At 42.0% G+C, this 23,316-nt stretch overlaps 1 protein-coding gene across 2 annotated transcripts in view; it reads left to right on the forward strand.

Moving 5' to 3' along the window:
• Positions 1–23,316, forward strand: part of LOC114555265 (endophilin-B2) — a 42,472-nt gene that overhangs the window by 14,076 nt on the left and 5,080 nt on the right. The window contains exons 4-10 of one of the 2 annotated variants that reach the window (XM_028577551.1): positions 9,536–9,669; positions 12,136–12,228; positions 12,336–12,347; positions 13,841–13,903; positions 17,841–17,864; positions 19,589–19,678; positions 22,625–22,725. In XM_028577551.1, the coding sequence (XP_028433352.1) occupies positions 9,536–9,669; positions 12,136–12,228; positions 12,336–12,347; positions 13,841–13,903; positions 17,841–17,864; positions 19,589–19,678; positions 22,625–22,725 (517 nt within the window). The remainder of the gene's footprint in view (positions 1–9,535; positions 9,670–12,135; positions 12,229–12,335; positions 12,348–13,840; positions 13,904–17,840; positions 17,865–19,588; positions 19,679–22,624; positions 22,726–23,316) is intronic. The other variant, XM_028577552.1, reaches the window with a different exon arrangement.

Raw genomic sequence — 23,316 nt, forward strand, 5'->3', positions numbered from 1 at the left:
CTAAATTCCTTGGAATTGAACATGGAGAAACGGTGTTCTTAAACTATTGTACTAAACACAAAGTGGTGAACCTCGCCCCATCCTTCCTTGCTTGTGAACAACTGGGCATTTTGGGGATGCTCTTTTAATACCAAATCATGACACTCACCTGTTTCCAATTAACCTGTTCATGTTCCAAACGTGTTTTTAGAGCATTCCTCAACTTTCACAGTCTTTTGTTGCCCCTGTCCCAGCTTTTTTGGAACGTGTTGCAGGTATCACATTAAAAATGAGTCAATATTTGCAAAAAAAAAAGTTTATCAGTTTGAACATTAAACCATCATCAGACATCTGCATTTCCAGTGTGTGTGAATGGTCATGTGATATGCATTGTCAGACGTGTTAATATGGACGCAGAATAGTTCTGCTACTGCTCTTGTCGACGGAGATTGTTTCTGTCGCAAAATGCTGCTTGAAGTGACTATAAGTAACTTCTTAATGTTTCTGAAGCTCTGTCATTTTTCATACAATGATCTTAAATGACCTGTAACAGCAAAGGAGACTAACAGTGAAAACAATGCTATTTTTTTATATAGTTTTTAGTAAGGCCTCTACCCAGGTTGGATTTTTCCCGCAAAGCAGGTGTGGTAAAAACACTACCGCTTTTGTCCAAAGCGGCCGCTAGAATCAACACAAACTGAAAAGTTACATATAGCCATTTTAAAAATGAAAACGTAGTAGTGTAGATGTAGCCTGAAGCAGCTAAATGGAATTCAGCCATCACTCATTACAATATTACACCTGTGCTTGTTCTGTGACAAGTCAAAATGTCTGCTGTGAAAAGGGAAAGGCAGCAGCATGTTCATTCATCAGCCAGATCAAAAGGTTAATGAACTTGTCACTGTGAGTGGCAGTGTTCCTAACAATCAACCAACAGTCCACATTCTTACCTTTGTCTTTGCTCTAAATGAAATATTTTCACAATTTAAACCAGTTTTATTTTATTTACTTGATTCACTATTTTTTTCAAAAGAGTATATTAGTTTTCTATAGCCTACATAAAATGTTTGTGAAATCACAGGTAGTTTAGATGCATACTGATAAGATAATAATAAGTTATAACACTAATAGCTTATGATAAAGCTTGTTAGTCAGTTAAGCTTTCTTTGTCATTACTTTTTAAAACTGGTTTGAATCTAGAGGAAGGGGTGGTGCTTCTGTTGGAGCAGACAGAGCTATTGTTATAGTGATTAGGGATGTGACCATGAGTTTATAAAACTGATAAAGAGTGTTGCATATTTCTGTCTTTTTGTAGTAGCATGAACCTACAGTGAGTAAAGCTTCAGACATACTGGCACGCTACACCGTGGCACGGGACTTTGTAGATGGCTCGCGCTGCGAGCATGCACGGAGATGTTTATGCTCAACGTATTGTTTGTTGCAGCATATTCGGAATATAGCAAGCAAGGGATCCATAAACCTGTGTCTGAAACCACTATCTTGTTCACTCCCTATTTAAAAATAGACTCTCAGTACATGACTCTTGACACTTATGAATCATCATAATTTTTGTGTAATCACTGACAATCGTAAAGTTGTACGAAGGTAACTGTCGACTCATTGGAAGTATTAAGTAAGTAAAAAAAATTCAGAATTTCGACACTCAAATCAAATGGCTGACGTAGCTTAAATATAGATTGTGTACTAAGTAGGGCGAGCTTATGGACACAGACAGGGAGAATCTGCCAGCCTCGCTGCAGCAGAGAGAAATAGTGACTGCAGCCCTCTCTCAGCCTGTACTGCCTCCCACCTTTAGACACTAGTCCAGGGGTCTTCAACATTTTTTTAAGCAAAGGACCCCTTAACTGAAAGAGAGATGGAGCAGGGACGCTCTTCTACTAATATTGTAGAAAATGGAGTTGCATAATAAACTGGGCCTACAATTACATGTAGGGCATCCTAAAGCCTTTATACATAAACATTTTTTTTGCCTCGAATACTAAAGCTTTTAAAATAAATTGTTGGCATTATAAATCATGTTTTAATGTTAAATCTGGATCTGTGGATTGCCTCGGTATAGGCCACTAAGCAGTGGGGATTTATATTTGCTAATAATATGTTGGATTCATGTTAAGACATTAACAATAAAAATTAACAATAATTTGGAGGCCCCCCCTGCATTGACTCTGAGGACCACCTAGGGGTACCAGACCCCCTGTTGAAGATCCCTGCCATAGTTTAAATCCGATAGGTCTTAATAAATATTCTACTTGTCTGGAATGTATTGGAAGCTCTGTATATGCTGTTATAATTTTCCAGTAAATTTAAAATAATTTATATTTATCTGAGCAACCGATGACTATTCAAAATATAGACTTTTTATACGATAAATGGACAGACAATTTTTTCAACTCTCTGCGCCCTCACTTGATATGTCATTGTGTTTTGTGAGTAACATTTAAAGGATGCTTTCACTCAAGACAAAGGAATGTGTGCTGTGTTCTCTGTGTGCCGTTGTTATGCCACACTAAAGCATGATTTATGGTCGTGCGGGGGCTCCATGCAGAGCTTTCGCCGTAGCCTACGTAAGTGGCCTGAAGTTTATACCTGTGCGTTGGTGTGTGCGTGCGTGTGTGGGGAGTGGGTGATAGAGCGAGGGAGAAGTGAGAGAGTGATGGCGATTAGCTTTGGAGTGAGTAGTGAATCTAGAGTCATAGTGAGATAATTAGTCAGGGTTTCGGGTGGTGTGACTTAGGCAAATCTTAAAGGGAAGAGAGCTCTGTGAAGGACGCAAATATGCCATCTTTGTATAGGTCTTTGACACTGACGACACCATTACTGTGCCAGGCCCTGAATGCCAGGTCTGAACTTGAAGGTGTAAAGAAATGGTTTTTAAGCAGTGGGGTCAAGACGGAAGGGCCCTTTAAGCCAAAGTTTTTCCTAACCTGACTCCAGATCTTAAGCGAGAGGGATACAATCGGGCATGCACCCACAGATGTTGAAGGCAGAGGGAGTTGAGAGCAGAGGACCGACCGTAGTGGAAGGTGTGAACTCGCCCTTTCCAAATGTACCCAGACAGGTAGTGAGGCGCAGTCGCTCAACCAGTATAGGAGTTTCTGCAAATTAGCTGCCCAGTAGTATCGTCTGAAGTTAGAGAGCGCCAGCGAGCTTCTCCTGTACTATACGGTAATTCTCTACTATGTGACACAATTGCCTATTTTTATAAAAACATGTGCTACGGAGCCATAACGTGAGATACAAGGTAATGGAGCCTTTTATACACTGTCATGTTTCTTTAGATATAAACAATGGACAAATAGAATCTTTAAACGCTTCAGATGTAAAGTTATTCGCTGTCAAAGTGACGTCAAAATGAATGGCAGTCAATGGAATGCTAACGGGAGGTGAGCAGTTTTGTAGCATCAAAATGGCGCCATAAGAGGTTTGAGTTCTGAAGCAAAGCTTATCCCCTTGGGGAGAACAAGTATTTGATACACTGCCAATTTTGCAGGTTTTCCTACTTACAAAGCATGTAGATGTCTGTAATTTTTATCATAGGTACACTTCAACTGCGAGAGACGGAATCTAAAACAAAAGAATTTGCAATTTATTGCATGACATAAGTATTTGATCACCTACCAACCAGTAAGAATTCTGGCTCTCACAGACCTGTTAGTTTTTCTTTAAGAAGCCCTCCTGTTCTCCACTCATTACCTGTATTACCTGCACCTGTTTGAACTCGTTACCTGTATAAAAGACACCTGTCCACACACGCAATCAAACAGACTCCAACCTCTCCACAATGGCCAAGACCAGAGAGCTGTGTAAGGACATCAGGGATAAAATTGTAGACCTGCACAAGGCTGGGATGGGCTACAGGACAATAGGCAAGCAGCTAGGTGAGAAGGCAACAACTGTTGGCGCAATTATTAGAAAATGGAAGAAGTTCAAGATGACGGTCAATCTCCCTTGGTCCGGGGCTCCATGCAAGATCTCGCCTCATGGGGCGTCAATGATCATGAGGAAGGTGAGGGATCAGCCCAGAACTACACGGCAGGACCTGGTCAATGACCTGAAGAGAGCTGGGACCACAGTCTAAAAGAAAACCATTAGTAACACACTACGCCGTCATGGATTAAAATCCTGTAGCGCATGCAAGGTCCACCTGCTCAAGCCAGCGCATGTCCAGGCCCGTCTGAAGTTTGCCAATGACCATCTGGATGATCCAGAGGAGGAATGGGAGAAGGTCATGTGGTGTGATGAGACAAAATAGAGCTTTTTGGTCTAAACTCCACTCGCCAGGTTTGGAGGAAGACGAAGGATGAGTACAACCCCAAGAACATCATCCCAACCGTGAAGCATGGAGGTGGAAACATCATTCTTTGGGGATGCTTTTCTGCAAAGGGGACAGGACGACTGCACCGTATTGAGGGAAGGATGGATGGGGCCATGTATTGCGAGATCTTGGCCAACAACCTCCTTCCCTCAGTAAGAGCATTGAAGATGGGTCGTGGCTGGGTCTTCCAGCATGACAACGACCCGAAACACACAGCCAGGGCAACTAAGGAGTGGCTCCGTAAGAAGCATCTCAAGGTCCTGGAGTGGCCTAGCCAGTCTCCAGACCTGAACCCAATAGAAAATCTTTGGAGGGAGCTGAAAGTCTGTATTGCCCAACGCCCCAAAACCTGAAGGATCTGGAGGTCTGTATGGAGTGGGCCAAAATCCCTGCTGCAGTTTGTGCAAACCTGGTCAAGAACTACAGGAAACGTATGACCTCTGTAATTGCAAACAAAGGTTTCTGTACCAAAAATTAAGTTCTGCTTTTCTGATGTATCAAATAAAATGCAAATTATCCATCCATCTATCTTTGTCCGCTTATCCGGTGCCGGGTCGCGGGGGGAGCAGCTCCAGTAGGGGACCCAAACTTCCCTTTCCCGAGCAACATTAACCAGCTCCGACTGGGGGATCCCGAGGCGTTCCCAGGCCAGGTTGGAGATATAATCCCTCCACCTAGTCCTGGGTCTTCCCCAAGGCCTCCTCCCAGCTGGACGTGCCTGGAACACCTCCCTAGGGAGGTGCCCAGGGGGCATCCTTACCAGATGCCCGAACCACCTCAACTGGCTCCTTTCGACGCGAAGGAGCAGCGGCTCTACTCCGAGCTCCTCACGAATGACTGAGCTTCTCACCCTATCTCTAAGGGAGACGCCAGCCACCCTCCTGAGGAAACCCATTTTGGCCGCTTGTACCCTGGATCTCGTTCTTTCGGTCATGACCCAGCCTTCATGACCATAGGTGAGGGTAGGAACGAAAACTGACCGGTAGATCGAGAGCTTTGCCTTCTGGCTCAGCTCTCTTTTCGTCACAACGGTGCGATAAATTAATTAATGCCGCACCCGCTGCGCCGATTCTCCGACCAATCTCCTGCTCCATTGTCCCCTCACTTGTGAACAAAACCCCAAGGTACTTGAACTCCTTCACTTGGGGTAAGGACTCATTCCCTACCTGGAGTAGGCACTCCATCGGTTTCCTGCTGAGAACCATGGCCTCAGATTTAGAGGTGCTGATCCTCATCCCAACCGCTTCACTCTCGGCTGCGAACCGATCCAGTGAGTGCTGAAGGTCGTAGGCCGAAGATGCCATCAGGACCACATCATCTGCAAAGAGCAGCGATGAGATTCCCAGCCCACCGAACCGCAACCCCTCCCCACCCCGACTACGCCTCGAAATCCTGTCCATAAATGTTACAAACAGGATTGGTGACAAAGCGCAGCCCTGGCGGAGGCCAACCCTCACCTGAAACGAGTCCGACTTACTGCCGAGAACCCAGAAACAGCTCTCACTTTGGTCGTACAAAGATTGGATGGCCCTGAGAAGAGACCCCCTCAACCCCATACTCCCGCAGCACCTCCCACAGTATCTCCCGGGGGACCCGGTCATACGCCTTTTCCAGATCCACAAAACCCATGTAGACCGGTTGGGCATACTCCCAGGCTCCCTCCAGGATCCTTGCGAGAGTGAAGAGCTGGTCCGTTGTTCCACGACCAGGACGGAATCCTCATTGTTCCTCTTCAATCTGAGGTTCGACTATTGGCCGAACCCTCCTTTCCAGCACCTTGGAGTAGACTTTACTAGGGAGGCTGAGAAGTGTGCTAACCCTGTAATTGGCACACACCCTCTGGTCCCCCTTTTTAAAAAGGGGAACCACCACCCCGGTCTGCCACTCCATTGGCACTGTCCCAGACTTCCACGCAATGTTGAAGAGGCGTGTCAACCAGGACAGCCCCTCCACACCCAGAGCCTTGAGCATTTCTGGACGGATCTCATCAATCCCGGGGGCTTTGCCACTGTGGAGTTGTTTGACTACATCAGTGACCTCCACCTGGGAAATTGACAATGATCCCCCATCATCCTACAGCTCTGCCTCTAACAGATGTATTAGTCGGATTCAGGAGCTCCTCAATTGAGGTCAGCAGTGTCCCATCCTTACTGTACACAGCTTGGATGGTTCCCCGCTTCCCCCTCCTGAGGTGGCAAACAGTTTTCCAGAAGCACCTTGGTGCCGACCGAAAGTCCTTCTCCAAACTTCTCCCACACCCGCTGCTTTGCCTCTTTCATGGCAGAAGCTGCAGCCCTTCGGGCCCTTCGGTACCCTTCAACCGCCTCCGGAGTCCTCTGGGATAACATATCCTGGAAAGACTCCTTCTTCAGTCTGACGGCTTCCCTGACCACCGGTGTCCACCACACCCTTGAGGCACCTAAGACCCTAACACCAGAGCTCCTCGCCGCAGCTTCAGCAATGGAAACTTTGAACATTGTCCACTCGGGTTCAATGCCCCGAGCCTCCACAGGGATGCACGAAAAGCTCTGCCGGAGGTGTGAGTTGAAAGTCTGTTGGACAGGGTCCGCCTCCAGACGTTCCCAATTTACCTGCACTACCCGTTGGGGCTTACCAAGTCTGTCCAAAGTCTTCCCCCACCCTGACCCAACTCCCCACCAGATGGTGATCAGTTAACAGCTCCGCCCCTCTCTTCACCCGAGTGTCCAAAACATACGGCCTTAGATCAGATGAAACGATTATAAAATCGATCATTGACCTTTGGCCTAGGGTGCTCTGGTACCAAGTACACTTATGAGCATCCCTATGTTTGAACATGGTGTTTGTTATAGACAATCCATGACTAGCACAGAAGTGCAACAACAAACAACCACTCTGGTTTAGATCAGGGAGGCCGTTCCTCCCAATCACGCCTCTCCATGTGTCTCCATCATTGCCCACGTGCGCGTTGAAGTCCCCCAGCAGAACAATGGAGTCCCCCACTGTAGCCCCATGCAGGACTCCAGTCAAGGTCTCCAAGAACGGCGAATACTCCGAACTCTTGTTTGGTGCATATGCACAAACAACAGTCAGTTTCCCCCCCACAACCCGCAGGCGTAGGGAGGCAACCCTCTCCTCCACCGGGGTAAACTCCAACGTAGCGGCGCTCAGACGGGGGCTTGTGAGTATCCCCACACCCGCCCGGCGCCTCACAAACTGGGCAACTCCGGAGAAGAAAAGAGTCCAACCCCTATCCAGGAGTATGGTTCCAGAACCGAGACTGTGCGTAGAGGTAAGCCCCACCAGATCCAACCGGTAGCGCGCCACCTCCCGCACCAGTTCCGGCTCCTTCCCCCACAGAGAGGTGACGTTCCACGTCCCCAGAGCCAGCGTCTGCTGCCCGGGTCTGGTCCGTCGAGGCCCCTGACTTTCACCCCCACCCGTGTAGCAGCGCACCCGACACCAGCGGTGTGGTGGGCCCATGGGATGGAGAGGGAGTTGCCACGTTGCTTCTTCGGGCTGTGCCCAACCGGGCTCCGTGGCAAACCCGGCCACCAGGCGCTCGCTGACGAGCCCGCCATCTGGGCCTGGCTCCAGACGGAGGCCCTGGGCTTCCTCCGGGCAGGGTAACTTCACCTCTTCTACGTTGGCTCATAGGGTTTTTGAACCATTCTTTGTCTGGCCCCTCACCTGAGACCACTTTGCCTTGGGAGACCCTACCAGGAGCACACAGCTCCAGACAACACAGCCCTCAGGTTCATAGGGACACACAAACCTCGCCACCACGATAAGGTGATGGTTCCCAGAGAGGAAATGCAAATTAATTACTTAAAAATCATACAATGTGATTTTCTGGATTTTTGTTTTAGATTCCGTCACTCACAGTTGAAGAGTACCTATGATAAAAATTACAGACTTCTACATGCGTTGTAAGTGGGAAAACCTGCAAAATCGGCAGTGTATCAAATACTTGTTCTCCCCACTGTATAATTTGTGTTGTGTAAATATAAGTGTGGATAACGTTAGTGATAGTGAGATGCTTGCTACAGTTGCGTTTCTAGTGATGAATCGGCGAAAACACGTTTTATTTCTCTAATTCACGGCTTTGTTCTTATGCCGCTGGGCGCTCTCTCTCTCTTCAGTCACTCTCTGTCTCGCTCCACCATATATCGTTACAATGCTTTCGGGCGGTCGTTGAGGCTCTGTCTAAAACTCTGCTATTTTGTCCTGCTGTTTGTAACATAAAAATAAAATGGTTTATTGATCATTTTATTTCTATAGTTTTTTGCTGACTTTATCAGCTGACTTCTGGCTGTTGAAACAGGAGACGTCTCTTACTTTCTAAAACCAGCCTCTCCGACTTGAACAGCTGAGTTGCAGCGACACCATCAGCTGTTTAGAGTCAAGCTGAGACGGGCCGGTTGAGGATTTTAAAATGAATGCGCTGTCAATATCTTCTATAACAGACGCGATGGCGGAATCTACACATCTCAATTCTCAAGCAGCAGCCACCTTTGTTGTAAACAAATTCAACCCAAGCGCTCTTTGGCGACATGGTTCGAACAGCTCTGGTTCGAGCATAGTTGCTCCACAACGGATCAAGTCCAGACCGAACTACCCAACCTCAAATGTTGTGGGCGGGGCTAAGTTTGGCTGGCATCCACGGTAGCGCTGTGCTGGAAAAGATAAAGGAATTTGGGGAGGACAACCATCTCAATCTAATTTATCCGGCCCATGAGGGAGAGTGGTAAGACTGACCAGCGGTCAAAATCACTTTCAGTTTTTTCCGGCCAGAGCTAAGAAGTTTTTGCGGAACATGTATGATATAGCCGTTGTAATAAAAAAAAAACAAGTAGCGAAATCCATCCTCTGCCCACTTAAATGACGATAAACAGCGAGGGAGCTGCATAGCCAGAGGATTTATCGGTTGGAGCTAGCTTTTCTGATAGTTGAGCTAGAATTGTGCACAATGTTAATAAAAAGTGTACCTCTGAATCTGTAATTTGTACAACAAAAGTAATAAGACCCTACACATTTTCTTTATTTTCTTCATTTTTGCAGATTTTCTTCCGTAAGTAGAGTGTAGAGTATACTCTAGTGTAGAGTATACTCTAGTGTAGTTGTGTATACTAGAGTATCTACAAATATACTCTACTTGCGGAAGACGTTTTAAGGCCTGGGAAGAGAGTAGAATTTGAAATAAAGAGTTCGTTGTGAATTGATCTAATCTGTTTCTTGCAGGGAGTACCTTGATGGAGGTTGGGGATTGTGAGAGAAGATTAGGAGCAGCAGAGCGGGAGTTCTTCCAGACGTCAGCCATCAGCTTTCTTACCCCCCTCAGGAACTTTCTGGAAGGAGACTGGAGAACCATTTCAGTGAGTCTGAAACACTACATCCGCTCTACTATTATTTATATGTTGAAATGTGGGGAAAGATTGTTGCATTCTAGCATTCTGCATTCCTGACTCATGTATCGGGCTAATCATTTAATGTATTTTGTACAAATTTGGATTATGCTGACTGTCCTGCAGGCAGATCTGTGGAAGCAGTGCTGTGGAGGAAGGTCTGGCAATGGGAGACTACCGGTTAAGTGAATAGCCGGGTTATGCCAGTTCTCCCTGTGCACCTAAGAGGGGAAGAATGACAGGAGTAACTCTACCTCCGGTACACGAGGGAGAGCTCTGCCCTAAACATAACCTACAATACGCTTAAATACTAAATTTCACAGTTTACACAAGCTAAAACCTTCAATTATAAGAAGTCAAGCCTTTAACCTCTAAAATGTGAACTTAGCCACCAGAGGTCAGCGTGGTTGCTTTATTCTTGTATGACAGTGACACTGTGTTCTCCACGTCTTTAGAAGCCTATGGCCGTGTTGGTCCACGGCCTGTTATAGCCTGCCTTAAAGGTGCTCTAAGCAATGTCACACGTTTTTTTAGGCTACAACATTTTTTGTCACATACAGCAAACATCTCCTCACTATCTGCTAGCTGCCTGTCCCCTGAACACACTAAAAAACGGCGACAAAAACAAACTGCGCCAACCTGCACCACCAAACAGCCAATAACCGACAAGAAGAATTTTCGGGTGGGGTTTGGGGGGGTTAGTGCGCGGAAGGAAGGGGAGGGCACGGGATGAGGAGGAGGTAGGGGCGAGCTAGCCTTCGTTTTGTTTGACAATACTTTGAACGTAAACAATAAGTGACTTCACCCAACATCGCTTGGAGCACCTTTAATTGTGCAATGCTAAGCTGTAAATTGTGTGGTTGTGATTGCTCCCAGCCAATAACTAGTAGTAGTAAGTAGTAGTACTGTAACAAAGTATATTTACTGTACTTAAGTACCGTATTGGTCTGATAATAAGATGTTTTTTTTCCCCTGGAAATACGTCTGAAAAAGTGAAGTTGTCTTATGTTTGGGGTCTAGACTTTTTTATGTTTATACACCCACAACAACAGATGTCACCAACAACTGAAGCGAGTTACCATCCCTCACAGCTAGCTAGTGCCGGGGCTTGAAACATGGAGAGACACAGCAATCATCTCAAACAGTCTCGGCTGGACTCAAGCCAGCTGTTCAAGTCGCAGAAGCTGTAACAGCCAATAGAGAAGTCAGCTTGCAAAGTCAGCTATAAACTATATTATATAATACTAATAATAATAACTTTATTCAGGACACAAATGGAAGGTCCATAGTACATTAAAAATGACTATTTACAAACATATAGCAATAAATATACAGTACAATTCATATAAATGAATAAAAGGTCAACAACCTTCACCTGTAATATACAAACAGGAGCGCCAATGTCTCCACAGTCTAGATGCATACCTGACAGAGCTAAAATCCATGTGGGCTAAAGCTTGTATAATTCTGTTTTCTGAGACAGACATTCTACACTTGTATCGATAAATAAGGTTTCTTATTACCAACACTAACAACCATTTGACTAGCACTACACCATCTTGGTTGTTTTAGAAGCAGTCTCATGCCATCATTATACGCTACATTCAGTCTCTGCATGTTCTTTTTTCTGTAAGACCGCCACAAGTGGGCAGTGTAGTGTACAGAATGCTTTGAATAAAGCTACCTTAACATAGCAGAACACATGCCAAATTTACGTGAAGGCACATTAGCCTGAGCATACATCTTGCGACACTGTCTGTTGATGTCCTTATCATCTGATAAATCATTAACAATATGATGGCCAAGGTATTTAATCTCATCACATACTTCAAGGGCAGTACCAGATAAAAAGAAATCAGGACATTTCCTGTCTTCTTTACTTCTAACAATCATAATATTGCTCTTATTTGCATTATATTTGATATCAAAATCCACACCGTACTGAGAACAAACTTTCAAAAGTTGTTGTAACCCAGCACTATATGGCAAATGATTACCAAATCATCTGCATAAATAAGGTGAATAATGAGAGTATAGCCTATCATACATCCTGTATTGCATTTATTTAATTGTTGCAACAAATCATCCATATACACATTAAAATCCATATATACACATATATAAATGAAATTATCCATAATCTCTTTTATTTTAATGTTACAAACAGCTGGTTGAAATGGCTCAACGAGTGCCCGAAAGCACGGCAACGTTATATGGTCAAGCGAGCTAGAGAGAGACTGAAGAGAGAGAAAGCCCAGCAGCATTAGAACAAAGCCGTGAATCAGAGAAATAAAACGTGTCTTTGCCGATTCATCACTGGAAGTGTAATTAAAAACAGTGTGGGATTAGTACTTTTACTTTAATAAAGGATCTGAATACTTCTTCCTCACAGCTGAGCTCAGCTGCTCCCTGATTTTGTCGTTGTGTTTACTTCAGAAAGAACGGCGTCTTCTGGAGAATCTTCGCCTGGACCTGGATGCCTGTAAAACACGTGTGAAGAAGGCCAAGGTGGCTGAGACTAAGGCTGCGGTGAGTCCTTTTTGGGCCTCCCAACCCACAGCACCATTGTAATAAAACAAGTTGCAGGTTTTGGCATTAACCATAACTAACTGTCTGTGTATTCATAACCCTTGCAGTGCGATGGTGAAGTGAGTATTAAATATATTTTTAAGACTTTCAGTATGATGCACAGGTTGGGTGGTTTTTCCTGTCTAACTTGCTTTGAGTTCATTTTTGTGCCATTCTGTTAATAAGATAAGAAACTATTAATCATTGATAAAGATTTAAAAAAGCAAAGCAATGGACTGAAAAAACAAGACAAAAATCTGTTGAAAAAAATAACGAAATCTGGTGTACAAAACCTTCTGAAAGACACAAGGTGCAGAAGAAAGACCCACACAAAACCAATACAGAGCAAAGCGTTGAAGCAATACACCTTGACTCCGTTACCTTAACATTTGAGTTCTTATTGGCGGAAAAAAATTACGCAAGACAAGAAAATGCTCTGGAATCACGGGTTCCTTTCCTCTACTATTTGCACCATTGGTAATGACGGGCCTTAGGGGACAGACACACGACAATGGAGATTCATGCTCATGTTTTGGCCTGAACATAAGACAAATGACACACATTGTTTTAATCACAGGATTATGTGGTAAAATGATTGGACATCTAACAGTACTCCATTCGTTAGGGGTTTACCCTAAGAACCAGCAGCCTGTTGCAAAAGCTTATCCTTTCTAATGTGGCACAAAAATTGTGTGTAAAATTGTTGTGTGTCTAAATTAGAAGGTCCTTATATAATTCATAGTAACTTCCCCATTTCACTATGTTCTAGGAATGTTTGTGCCTACAAAACCCCCTCTGCTTCTCTTGAAGTTTGCTTTTAACTGTTGAACAGAATAAAAAAGTCTGACTTTAATCAGAACTTTTGTTTTTAGTATGATGATAAGAAAGTCACACATTTTGTTGACTGACAGTGTCAGACTTTTGCGACCGGAATGCATGTTAGCATGTGCATGATGATTAACTGCTGACTAGCCTTAAAGCTTGTAAGATCCTAGTGGATTAGTCAGGTCACTAGTTTCAGTGGTGCTGGAGAGGATGTTTGTGTTGCATCACCTCTTTGCACCTTTAGGACTTTAGACACACCTAATCTAAAAGTGTGCTGGCAGGCAGTAACTGCAAACCTATCCTATCTTTTCAATTGGCTGGGATAATTCTGGGCACATAACTACCCTTTTATATTAAGAAAGAATTGGCAAGCTTGTATTTGACAATTTTAAATTAAAGAGACAAAGAAAAAATAAACTTAAGGTCATATTTTTAATACTTTGTATTCTGTCTGTAAGCCTCTTTATTAGAGGTGGCCACGTGACTGAAGACATAAATATCATATTGATGTATTACCTACTGTATTAATATACTGATACGAATGCAGAGATGGACCATTTCACAGTAATCAGTTCTGTTGTGTAGCTTTAAAGTGAAACTCATCCAGATCATGGTTTAATTTCGGCTGTGCTTTCTGATTGTTTTTGTCTGCATTTCTGCCATTTCTAGTGTGTGCTGAAGTATGGTTGCCATGTTTATACTGAGTACACAGTAGCATCAATTCTAAATAACCTCACTGTTTCTGTAGATGGCTCCAGATTTTCAGGAGACCAGACCCCGCAACTATGTGCTTTCTGCCAGTGCCTCTGCGGTAAGGAGACAAGTATGCCTCACTAAACAAAACTGAACATGTATAATCATCCCTTAAAAATAATGATCAGTCAGACACAGTGCTTTTAAACTTAAACGGGCTGTACTTGAAATACTGGGGGGGTGGGGGGCTCTCACAGACCCAACTTGTCAAATAATAGCGTTTTGTCATGACCCTCTGCGTTTGATACCGACTCACAAGGCACTCGCAAACAGTGACGTGCACGTGTGGCCGGCCCTGCCATAAAACAAAGAACAGAGAAGCTTGATTTAAACACACACAGAGGGAGTGTGACTTCATTCTCTGCTCAGGACGCTATTACTGAACTATATCTTTACATAGCAAATAGTTGTTTACTGTAGAGCTGCAACTAACAACTATTTTTACTGTTAATTAATCTGTCGATTGTTTTCTCCATTAATGCATTAGTTGTTTGTAGGGCTGCACAATTAATGCAATTTTATCGAAATCGCAATATTGACTAGTGCAATATCCAAATCGCAGTTAACAATATTTTTGTTTTTTTTGTTAAAAGCAAAATATGTCACCACCATTCTGAATGAAGTATTGTGGTTCTCAGAGATGGCAAAAGTACTCACTTCTCGTACTCAAGTAGAAGTACAGATACTTGTGTTAAAAAATACTAAGTAGAAGTACTGATTTAACTTCTTTACTCAAGTAAAAGTAACAAAGTACAGGCTTGGAAATTTACTTAAAGTATAAAAGTAAAAGTAGCCTTGCGAATGACAACCATTTTTTATGCAAAGCTACCTGGACCACACAGATGTTACTAGAGTGCAAGCTGAAAAACTTCAGTGGACATGGAAAAAAGGTTCTTTTTATGCCATTGCCTACATTTTAAATGGATGTCTGCCAAGGCCTAAAACATCACATATATGATTATTGTGACAGAGACTGGGACTCCAGGTTAATAAGATTCTTACTGAGTAGTAAGATATGAATTCAGTTGTGATTCTGTAAGAATTCACAGATCCAGTTTCTCTTTTTTTAATCTTCCCCTTAACATTTAAAGGAATCTACATGTATGTGTGTGTGCTGAAATATGGCTTCTGGAAAGAAAATAAAGGATTAAATATGAATTACTAAACAGACATTAATTAAGAAGTTCCCCATACTTTAAGAGCTACGCAGCACATTGGCCAGGAGTCATATTCTTGATGCCTAAACATCTCTCTCAGATAAGGCCAAGGATGATTGGGAATGTCTTGGTGCTTGTCTGCTGAATCTCTGGGATCTCTCATGTCGCCATCCATACTACTAGTGCTAACGTTACCACCATCATGCTGCAATGATTTGCCGAAAATGAATGCCGCCAAATCTGTCGAGTCGTCTTGTAGTGGTGTGTCAAGTATATTATCAATTAGATTGAATTTGGTATTGATGACGCGAAAAATAATAACGGTAACTCTAGTGAAATTATTTGAAACTTGTTAATGAGGACTAGATTAGGACTGTATTTAAAGCTGACCATTCTGGTTTCCAACTTCGCCCCCCAGGTGTGTCTCACTGGACAGAGACAACTTCTCTCTTTTGATGCTTTATTAAGATCAAACGTGCAACCTAGCTAACAGGTGTACACAAATTTACAAAATCACAAGCTAACTTACTTTAAATTTGCAAGAACTATAGACCAATACAACAACAGACTTACAGTACATGAATTGACAACATAAGTTATATGACTTACAGTTCTCAAGGACGCACACACACGATCTAACTGATTATCCTCCGGACAGATTGTCTTTTTCTTTTCTCATTTTTTTCTCCGTGTGGGCCCGCTCGCGATGTAAGGCGCGTGTCCGCGCTATTTTCTGACATGCACTCACAATCACTCCTGATAGACGATCTTTTGTACAAAACTAAAGTACGGTACTTTCTACTAGAGTAAAAAGTACCGATATTTGTGTTAAAATGTAAGGAGTAAAAGTAAAAAGTAGCCACAAAAATAAATAGTAAAGTAAACATATCTGAAAAAAGTATTTTTACTTTGTTACTTCCCATCTCTGGTGGTTCTGCAGAGACGTACCGGTCTACAAATCCTATCAGACTACAGAAAACCTCTTTGTTTGGTGCAGATCCTCGCAAAAATGACACTATAATAATTTTTTTTTTCTTCAATAGAAATGACAATAATGATACAAAAAGTATCATTCCCTCCAATATCGTGAGCCATATCAGTCAAAATAATCGCAATTAGATATTTTCCTCAAATGGTGCAGCCCTAGTTGTTTTGTCTCTAAAATGTCAGAAGATAACGTCCACAAATGTCTTGTTTTCTCCCCAACTCAAAGATATTCCGTTTACTGTCACAGGGGAGAGAAGAAACTAGAACATATTCACATTTAACAAGCTGGAACCGGAGAATTTTTGTTTGATTCAAACCAATTAATCGATTATCAAATTAGTTGGCCATTAATTTAATAATTGACATTTGTTTAATCTTTGGAGCTATAGTGGACTGCTATATTAATGTTCTGATTGTCGAGTACAGAACTTTAAAGTTTCTAAACTGAGGTCGTTGGCTATGAAATGGCCGTTATTATGGGTTTTTATTATGGTTCTTAATTGCCCTTTCAGGTATACTTTGTCATACCAGTCACATATTGTAAGTAGCTTTGAATCTGTTATTTATTAATGTGGTCAGGAAGTGTTTCCATCTGGGAAGAATGGTGAACTCAGAGTTGCATTCCTGCCCTCTGTGTCATGTCTGATATTATGTGATAATGGTCAATCTTGGCGTTCCATTAATATTACAGTAAGTGGCTAATAGCCCAGAAGTGTTAGGTGCCCATTTTTGGCAAGGCCTCCTTCCTCAAGAATGTGAGGTTTTTTATAAAAAAAAAGAAAAAAAAAGAAGCAATTTCCCTGTTTCTTTTTAGTCTCTTTGTGGGGTTTTGTGTCTCTGTGTGGTCGTGTTGTCTCTCTTTTTGGTCATTTTTGTTTTTTTTTGGGGTTGTTTTGCATCTTAATTGCATGAATAGGCTGTGAATGTTTGCTTCCTTTGCTCCTTTGCAGAGGGTGGCAGTTGTAGTCCGTTCATTGTCATAGCAACAACAACAACTAAACACACACCATACTCTTCATTCTCAAACCACTCCAGTTCACCTCTCTGCTGTTCTATATGCTCAGTATTTTTAAACCAAAATTATTCATTGTCAAGTCATTGTTTAGTACACTACTTGTGGCTGCGATTTATATCCGCTTGCCTTTACTCCATTTTTACACCATTGCATTTTCTCTGTCTCAAACTTAAGCCAGTGTTATTGGGTTGTGCACCAAGTAGTCGGCACACTGTCAATTTTTTCTTGTGGAATTTTCTAGTTGTCTATGCTGTAGTCCTGTAGAATTAGCCGTGTAACCGTGTCATAAAAAAAAAAAAAAAAAAAAAAAAAAAAAAACTGGACATGAAAAAGTGTCTTCTTACCCTTAAGCATTACCCAACCCTAACTTGATTTTTGAAGCTAATGGCGATTTGGGAGTCTGAAAAAATCAGGCAACAATAAATCTGTGGATGGTATTTTTTTGGGGAGATAAACACACAACATAAACAATATCTAGAATCTGGAATGTGACCATAATACATACTGTCCGTGGGGGGTAAAATGGAGGCACACATGTGCACTAACATGCACACACGGTCAGCACGACTACCAAAAAAAAAAACAGAGAAGCTCAGAATCAAAGTGTGACTTCATTCTGTGCTCAGGACACCATTACTAAATCAACCACCAAAATACTATACTGCAAACTTTTCACATCTACCACTGCTGAAATGATGTCTTCCAGGAATTAAACAGTAGGTTTTATCATTTAGTAATGAGTCACTTGTTGGACATTACACTAGTCTAGTTTGAAATATCCTTGTTGTAACTCATATTTCTCTCTTCTTCTTTTGTTGTATGCTCTGGCCTCTCAGCTCTGGAGTGAGGAAGTGGAAAAAGTAAGTACGTCAATGTTGTGGTTGTGAACTTTGTCACACTGCCTGGTCTCCAGATTTAAGCCCCTAGTGTTTTCTTCAATTGAACTAAGTGTAAAGTGCTTATACCTGTTTTAATTGGTCACAATAATAAGCAATTCCAGACTAGGGCTGGGTATCGAATTCGATACTTTTTAGGCACTGACCGAATTGCCTCTAAAGTATTGAGTATTGAATCCTCATCATTCAATACCCAATTTCAATACCCTAAGGAGTAAATGTCATCAGCGCCAGCGAGCCAATAAGCACGCAACATGCTTCTACCAAGATCTAATAATGGCTGTGTAATGAGACACACAGGAAAAACGTTAAACAGAGACGGCTCACGTAGTAGAAGCTGGAAAATAAATAGTAAGATTTGTGCCGTAAAAGTGTAATGTTGTAATTAGGGCCTCAGCGCCGACAGCGGCGAAGACCCTATTGAAACTGAAGGAATTATTGTTTCTATTCTATTCTTTCTTTCCATTCTTTTTTTACCATCAAATGAATTGCCTTTTTGAGGGGCTTAACATATCCAAAAACTCACCAAATTTGGCGGTCGCATCAAGTCTGGTGAAAATTTACGTATTTTAAGAGTTTCGCGAATAGCCGCACATAAATGGCTGGCTAGCGCCCCCTAGAAAGTTAAAAAAAATTGAGCCCCTGCAGTGCGTTAAGTAACGTAGACTCACGAAACTTGGTACACATATGTAACATGTCAAGACGTACAAAAAACTTGCAGCCATACCCTAAACCCAACAGGAAGTCCGCCATTTTGATTTCAAAGTTTGAAATTAGTGTGATTTTGGCCATTTCCACATGTCGTACTTTAACGAACTCCGTGGCCGTGGCAGGGCGGCCATTTTGTGCGTTTCGCCGCCAAAACAGGAAGTGGGTGTAACTCGAGAGTTTATTGACCAACTTGCTCGAAACTTTTTAGAGATGAACAAAGAAGATGGGTTTCAGGCCTGAGGACACCTACACACCAAAATTTACTTTTGGTCATAGCGCCCCCCCCTGGCCACAGGAAATGCGATTTATATGACAAACATCATCCGATTTACATGAAACTTAGTATGTGTGGTCTACATGTGATACCACTTACGCAGGCCACCCCCCCTTTGATAACATTTGAACCGTTTAAGGTAGAGTCTTATGTGAGGTGTCATTGAACTCAGCAGAGACTTCATTCTTCATTGGCGATGGTTTGACCCACCCCCTAAGCTTTAGCCACGCTCCCTTTTATAACTAATGACCCGTTTGAATTAGACCATTGTGTGAGGTATCATTGAACTCGCCAGGGAGTTCCCTTGACATTGTTGACGATTTGCGGTGTCTGAGTGCCAAATTTTGCACGGTCGCAAGGAGCGGAGTCTGCCGGTAACCCCGCACACGAGGCGCGAGGGCCCGTCCATCGCTGCTCGCAGCTTTAATTTATTTTGTTATAATGGTTTAATAAAATTTGTATCGAACAAAGTATCATTTAGGAACTGGTATTGAAGTCACAGTATTAGTATCGGTACCGGTATCGAAACGTTTTGAACAGTACCCAGCCTTTCTCGGCCTATCAGATTACTATTTTTATTATTAGATAAATAATGATAGCAGCTTATCATTATTTATCAGATTCAAGTGTGGACTTTTGATGTGGCGAGTATCCTGAGGGATGTTAAGGAAATATGTCTCTAATACTCTTCCTCTTGTTTCAGGCTGAACACGAGCTCCGAGTGGCCCAAACAGAGTTTGACCGCCAAGCAGAGGTTACACGGCTGCTTTTGGAGGGCATCAGTAGTACGCATGTACGTCAGACACACACACACACACACACACACACACACACTCGCTCAAATGAAATGATAATGAGGTGTAAACAATAAGTAAATAAAAAGTTTCCTTGACTGGGTTACAGGTGCATAGCATTAGCGACAGCGACACAGGATATTAAACCTGTTTTCTTTGAACCTGTAATTGCCCTCTTTCACTAACAGACAAGTTCGCAAACTCTAATTTGAAGCACTAAAATTGATTTAAAATGTTTAGGGGGGGTTTAGATGAAATTTAGGGGGGCTTGAACCCCCCTAAAAAGGGTCTAAAATTGCCACTGCTGGCCAGGATTACTTCAAGTGCACATCTCCTTACATTGTTAAACGCAACTCTTGTTGTAAGGAGGATCCATAAGTGTGTGATTTTATTTCATGAATAAATTATTTAAAGAGAGAAAGCCAAATTGTTAAGTAAGTTAAAGTAACCGTGAATGATGTCTGACTGTCTGGTATCATGGACAAAGTGCTGCTAGTCTTGCATTATGTATTTAAGAACAGGGTTTACCCCAGTGTATTGCAAGCTCAGTTGCCCACCGGGCCTAAGTTGCCCCCCACCAGGCCTTAGCGATTTTGGGGGGTTAAATGTATTTTTAAGAATTCTTTTAAACTACAGTTACAGTAGGGCGGCTCGATTGTAATCTTAGACGTAGTCGTATTTTCAAATCTCCAGTTAACGTTTAGCACTGAGTTAATGTATGGAGTCTGTCTTATAGCCTTTTTTTAGTGCTGTCAAACGATTTAAATATTTAATCGCGATTAAACCACATTAATGTCATAGTTAACTCGCAATTAATCGCACATTTTTATCTATTCCATTATTTTTTCTCATTTTAACGCTCTTATCAACATGGAAAAGTGGATCAGCTTGCTTTGTGCAAATGTTTTTTATTGAAAACAACATTGTCATATACTGTAGTGTTCAATTTCACACCAACATTCTCACTTGGAGCAAATAATCTCTCACACAATGTAACACTGTCCATCAATAAAAGGGTGAAAAAAATACTTTGTCACACAAACAGCCCCTTCAAAAGCCGTTTTTAAGGGATCAAAACAGGGTGATATAAAATAAAAATACAAAGTGTACATGTAAGGTAAACTAAGACTCCACCTATAGTGCAGTTATACCATGGCTTAATACTTTCTTTTTCTCAAGTTTGCTTTGAACATAGCAGTCAGGCTACTGCTCTTTATTCACCAGAGGCTCATCAACCCAGCCTCTTATTTCAGAAAGAATCAACAGTAATGGTTACCAATAAAAGATAAGCCTACTACTTCTTTGCTTTGAGCCAGTTACTCAAACAGAAAAGCCTGTTGACATTTTCAGACAGGGAAGCTCGCTTCTTTTGTACAACATGCCCAGACAGTGAGTGCAACCTTTCAGAACCTTTCTCACGCTTGCCATCCACTCAAAATGTAACGTTAGCCTGCTACTCTTTGGCCGGCTCGCGAGCCCAAACAAGTGTGTGCGGTGTGCATCTTGTTGTGTTTCCGGTCTAGCTAGATCCGGTGTGGTGTTGTAGTTTTTCTAACGTTACTAGTTGTTGCAACAGCATGTGAAAAAAAACTACAAAGTTTGCTAGGCCGAAAAGAACGTTAATCTCGCGATAAAAAAATGTACGCCGTTAAAATGGTTTTTGTGTTAACGCGTTAATAACGCGTTTAACTGACAGCACTACTTTTTTAAATTCTCAATTTCCCGATTTAGTCCATTATTTGGTTTCACAGAAACTATGTGGCTCTACATTAATGCTGCCATCAGTGTGGGACTGGCCCCAGGCGGGCCCTTGTTGAAAAAAGACACTTTTAACAACTTTTCTGGGGGAAACCCTGGAGAGAGATAACTTTAGTGGTGTAAAGAAAATTCAAAACGGATCAAATATGACATGAATATCACTTGTCAGCCTTGCTGTATAATCAGCTGTTCCTGCGAACCACAAAGGTTTAGCCCACATTTTCTAACCCTATCGCCAGAATAATGCATTGAAGATTCTTTTTATGGAGTGGAGAATCGCTAAAAAAAAAAATCTCTCTGATGCAGTCCACATTGACAAACGTAATATAAAGTTTGTTGTGCTTTTTTTTTGGGCCGGAGCACACTGAAATGAATCCGTCGACCTCTACCCAACAATATATAGAATAGTTAAAATTAGCTCCACCGTGACCAACTACAACCGTAAAAGGTTACTTACAGTACAGGCCAAAAGTTTGGACACACCTTCTCATTCAATGCGTTTCCTTTTTATTTTCATGACTATTTACATTGTAGATTCTCATTGAAGGCATCAAAACTGAATGATCACATGTGGAATTAGGTACTTAACAAAAAAGTGTGAAATAACTGAAAACATGTCTTATATTTTAGATTCTTCAAAGTAGCCACCCTTTGCTTTTTTATTAATAAGGGAAATAAATCCACTAATGAACCCTGACAAAGCACACCTGTGAAGGTAAAACCATTTCAGGTGACTACCTCATGAAGCTCATTGAGAGAACACCAAGGGTTTGCAGAGTTATCAAAAAAAGCAAAGGGTGGCTACTTTGAAGAATCTAAAATATAAGACATGTTTTCAGTTATTTCACACTTTTTTGTTAAGTACATAATTCCATATGTGTTCATTCATAGTTTTGATGCCTTCAGTAAGAATCTACAGTGTAAATAGTCCTGAAAATAAAGAAACACATTAAATGAGAAGGTGTGTCCAAACTTTTGGCCTGTACTGTACATATTAATGCATCAGTAATAATAATCCTATGAAATGATATAGTATCATGTACAGTATACAACACCTTTTACTTAGGGAATATTTTTCACTTTGTGGTATTTCTACTTTTACTTAAGTAAAAGATCTGAGTACTTCTTCATGGAGTTTGAATCTGTGTTTCTTTAAGAGGGACTATTGTGTTGTGGCTTTTCTGCAGGTGAACCACTTGCGCTGCCTGCATGAGTTTGTGGAGGCCCAAGCAGCTTACTATAAGCAGTGTCATTTCCACATGCAAGAACTCCAGAAAGAGCTGGCCAGGTGAGACAGGAGATAACATGGGTGGATGGTGTGATTGCACTGGCCTTTACATGGGTAGCCATCTATCTTCATACAGTCTTTATATTTATATAGCACCTTTTTAAAAACAGTTTACAAAGTGCTTTGACAGATAAAGCAAGGCAAAAGCAGGATATCCATAGGTCAATAAAACAACAGAGAGCAGATGTACGCAACGCAGGTGTAACCAGTCAGCAATTAACAGCCAACCTGGAAAAGAGAGGCAGAGGCACACACACACACACACACCCCTACGTAACAATAGCAAGACAAAATCTGGGTAAATAAAAAGACTGAAGACGATAAGAAGACAAAAGACACAAAACATAGTAGTGAGAAGACAAAATAAAAAAAAAAACAGCAATGGAAGAGCAATACAAGATAAAAGAGATGACATCAAATGAAAGCAAGTCTATTAAAAGGGTTCTAAGAAGTGATTTGAAAGAATTCACTGATTCTGAGCCGTATCACCTCAGGCAGGACAGTCCTTAGACCCTAAACAAGTATAGATTACCTACCTAGGGATTGATTCACCGTTAAAAATGTGATCAATCAAGAATATAGAAACCAACA

Source organism: Perca flavescens, chromosome 5 (assembly GCF_004354835.1).
Source record: "Perca flavescens isolate YP-PL-M2 chromosome 5, PFLA_1.0, whole genome shotgun sequence".
In the NCBI taxonomy this organism is placed as follows: domain Eukaryota; kingdom Metazoa; phylum Chordata; class Actinopteri; order Perciformes; family Percidae; genus Perca; species Perca flavescens.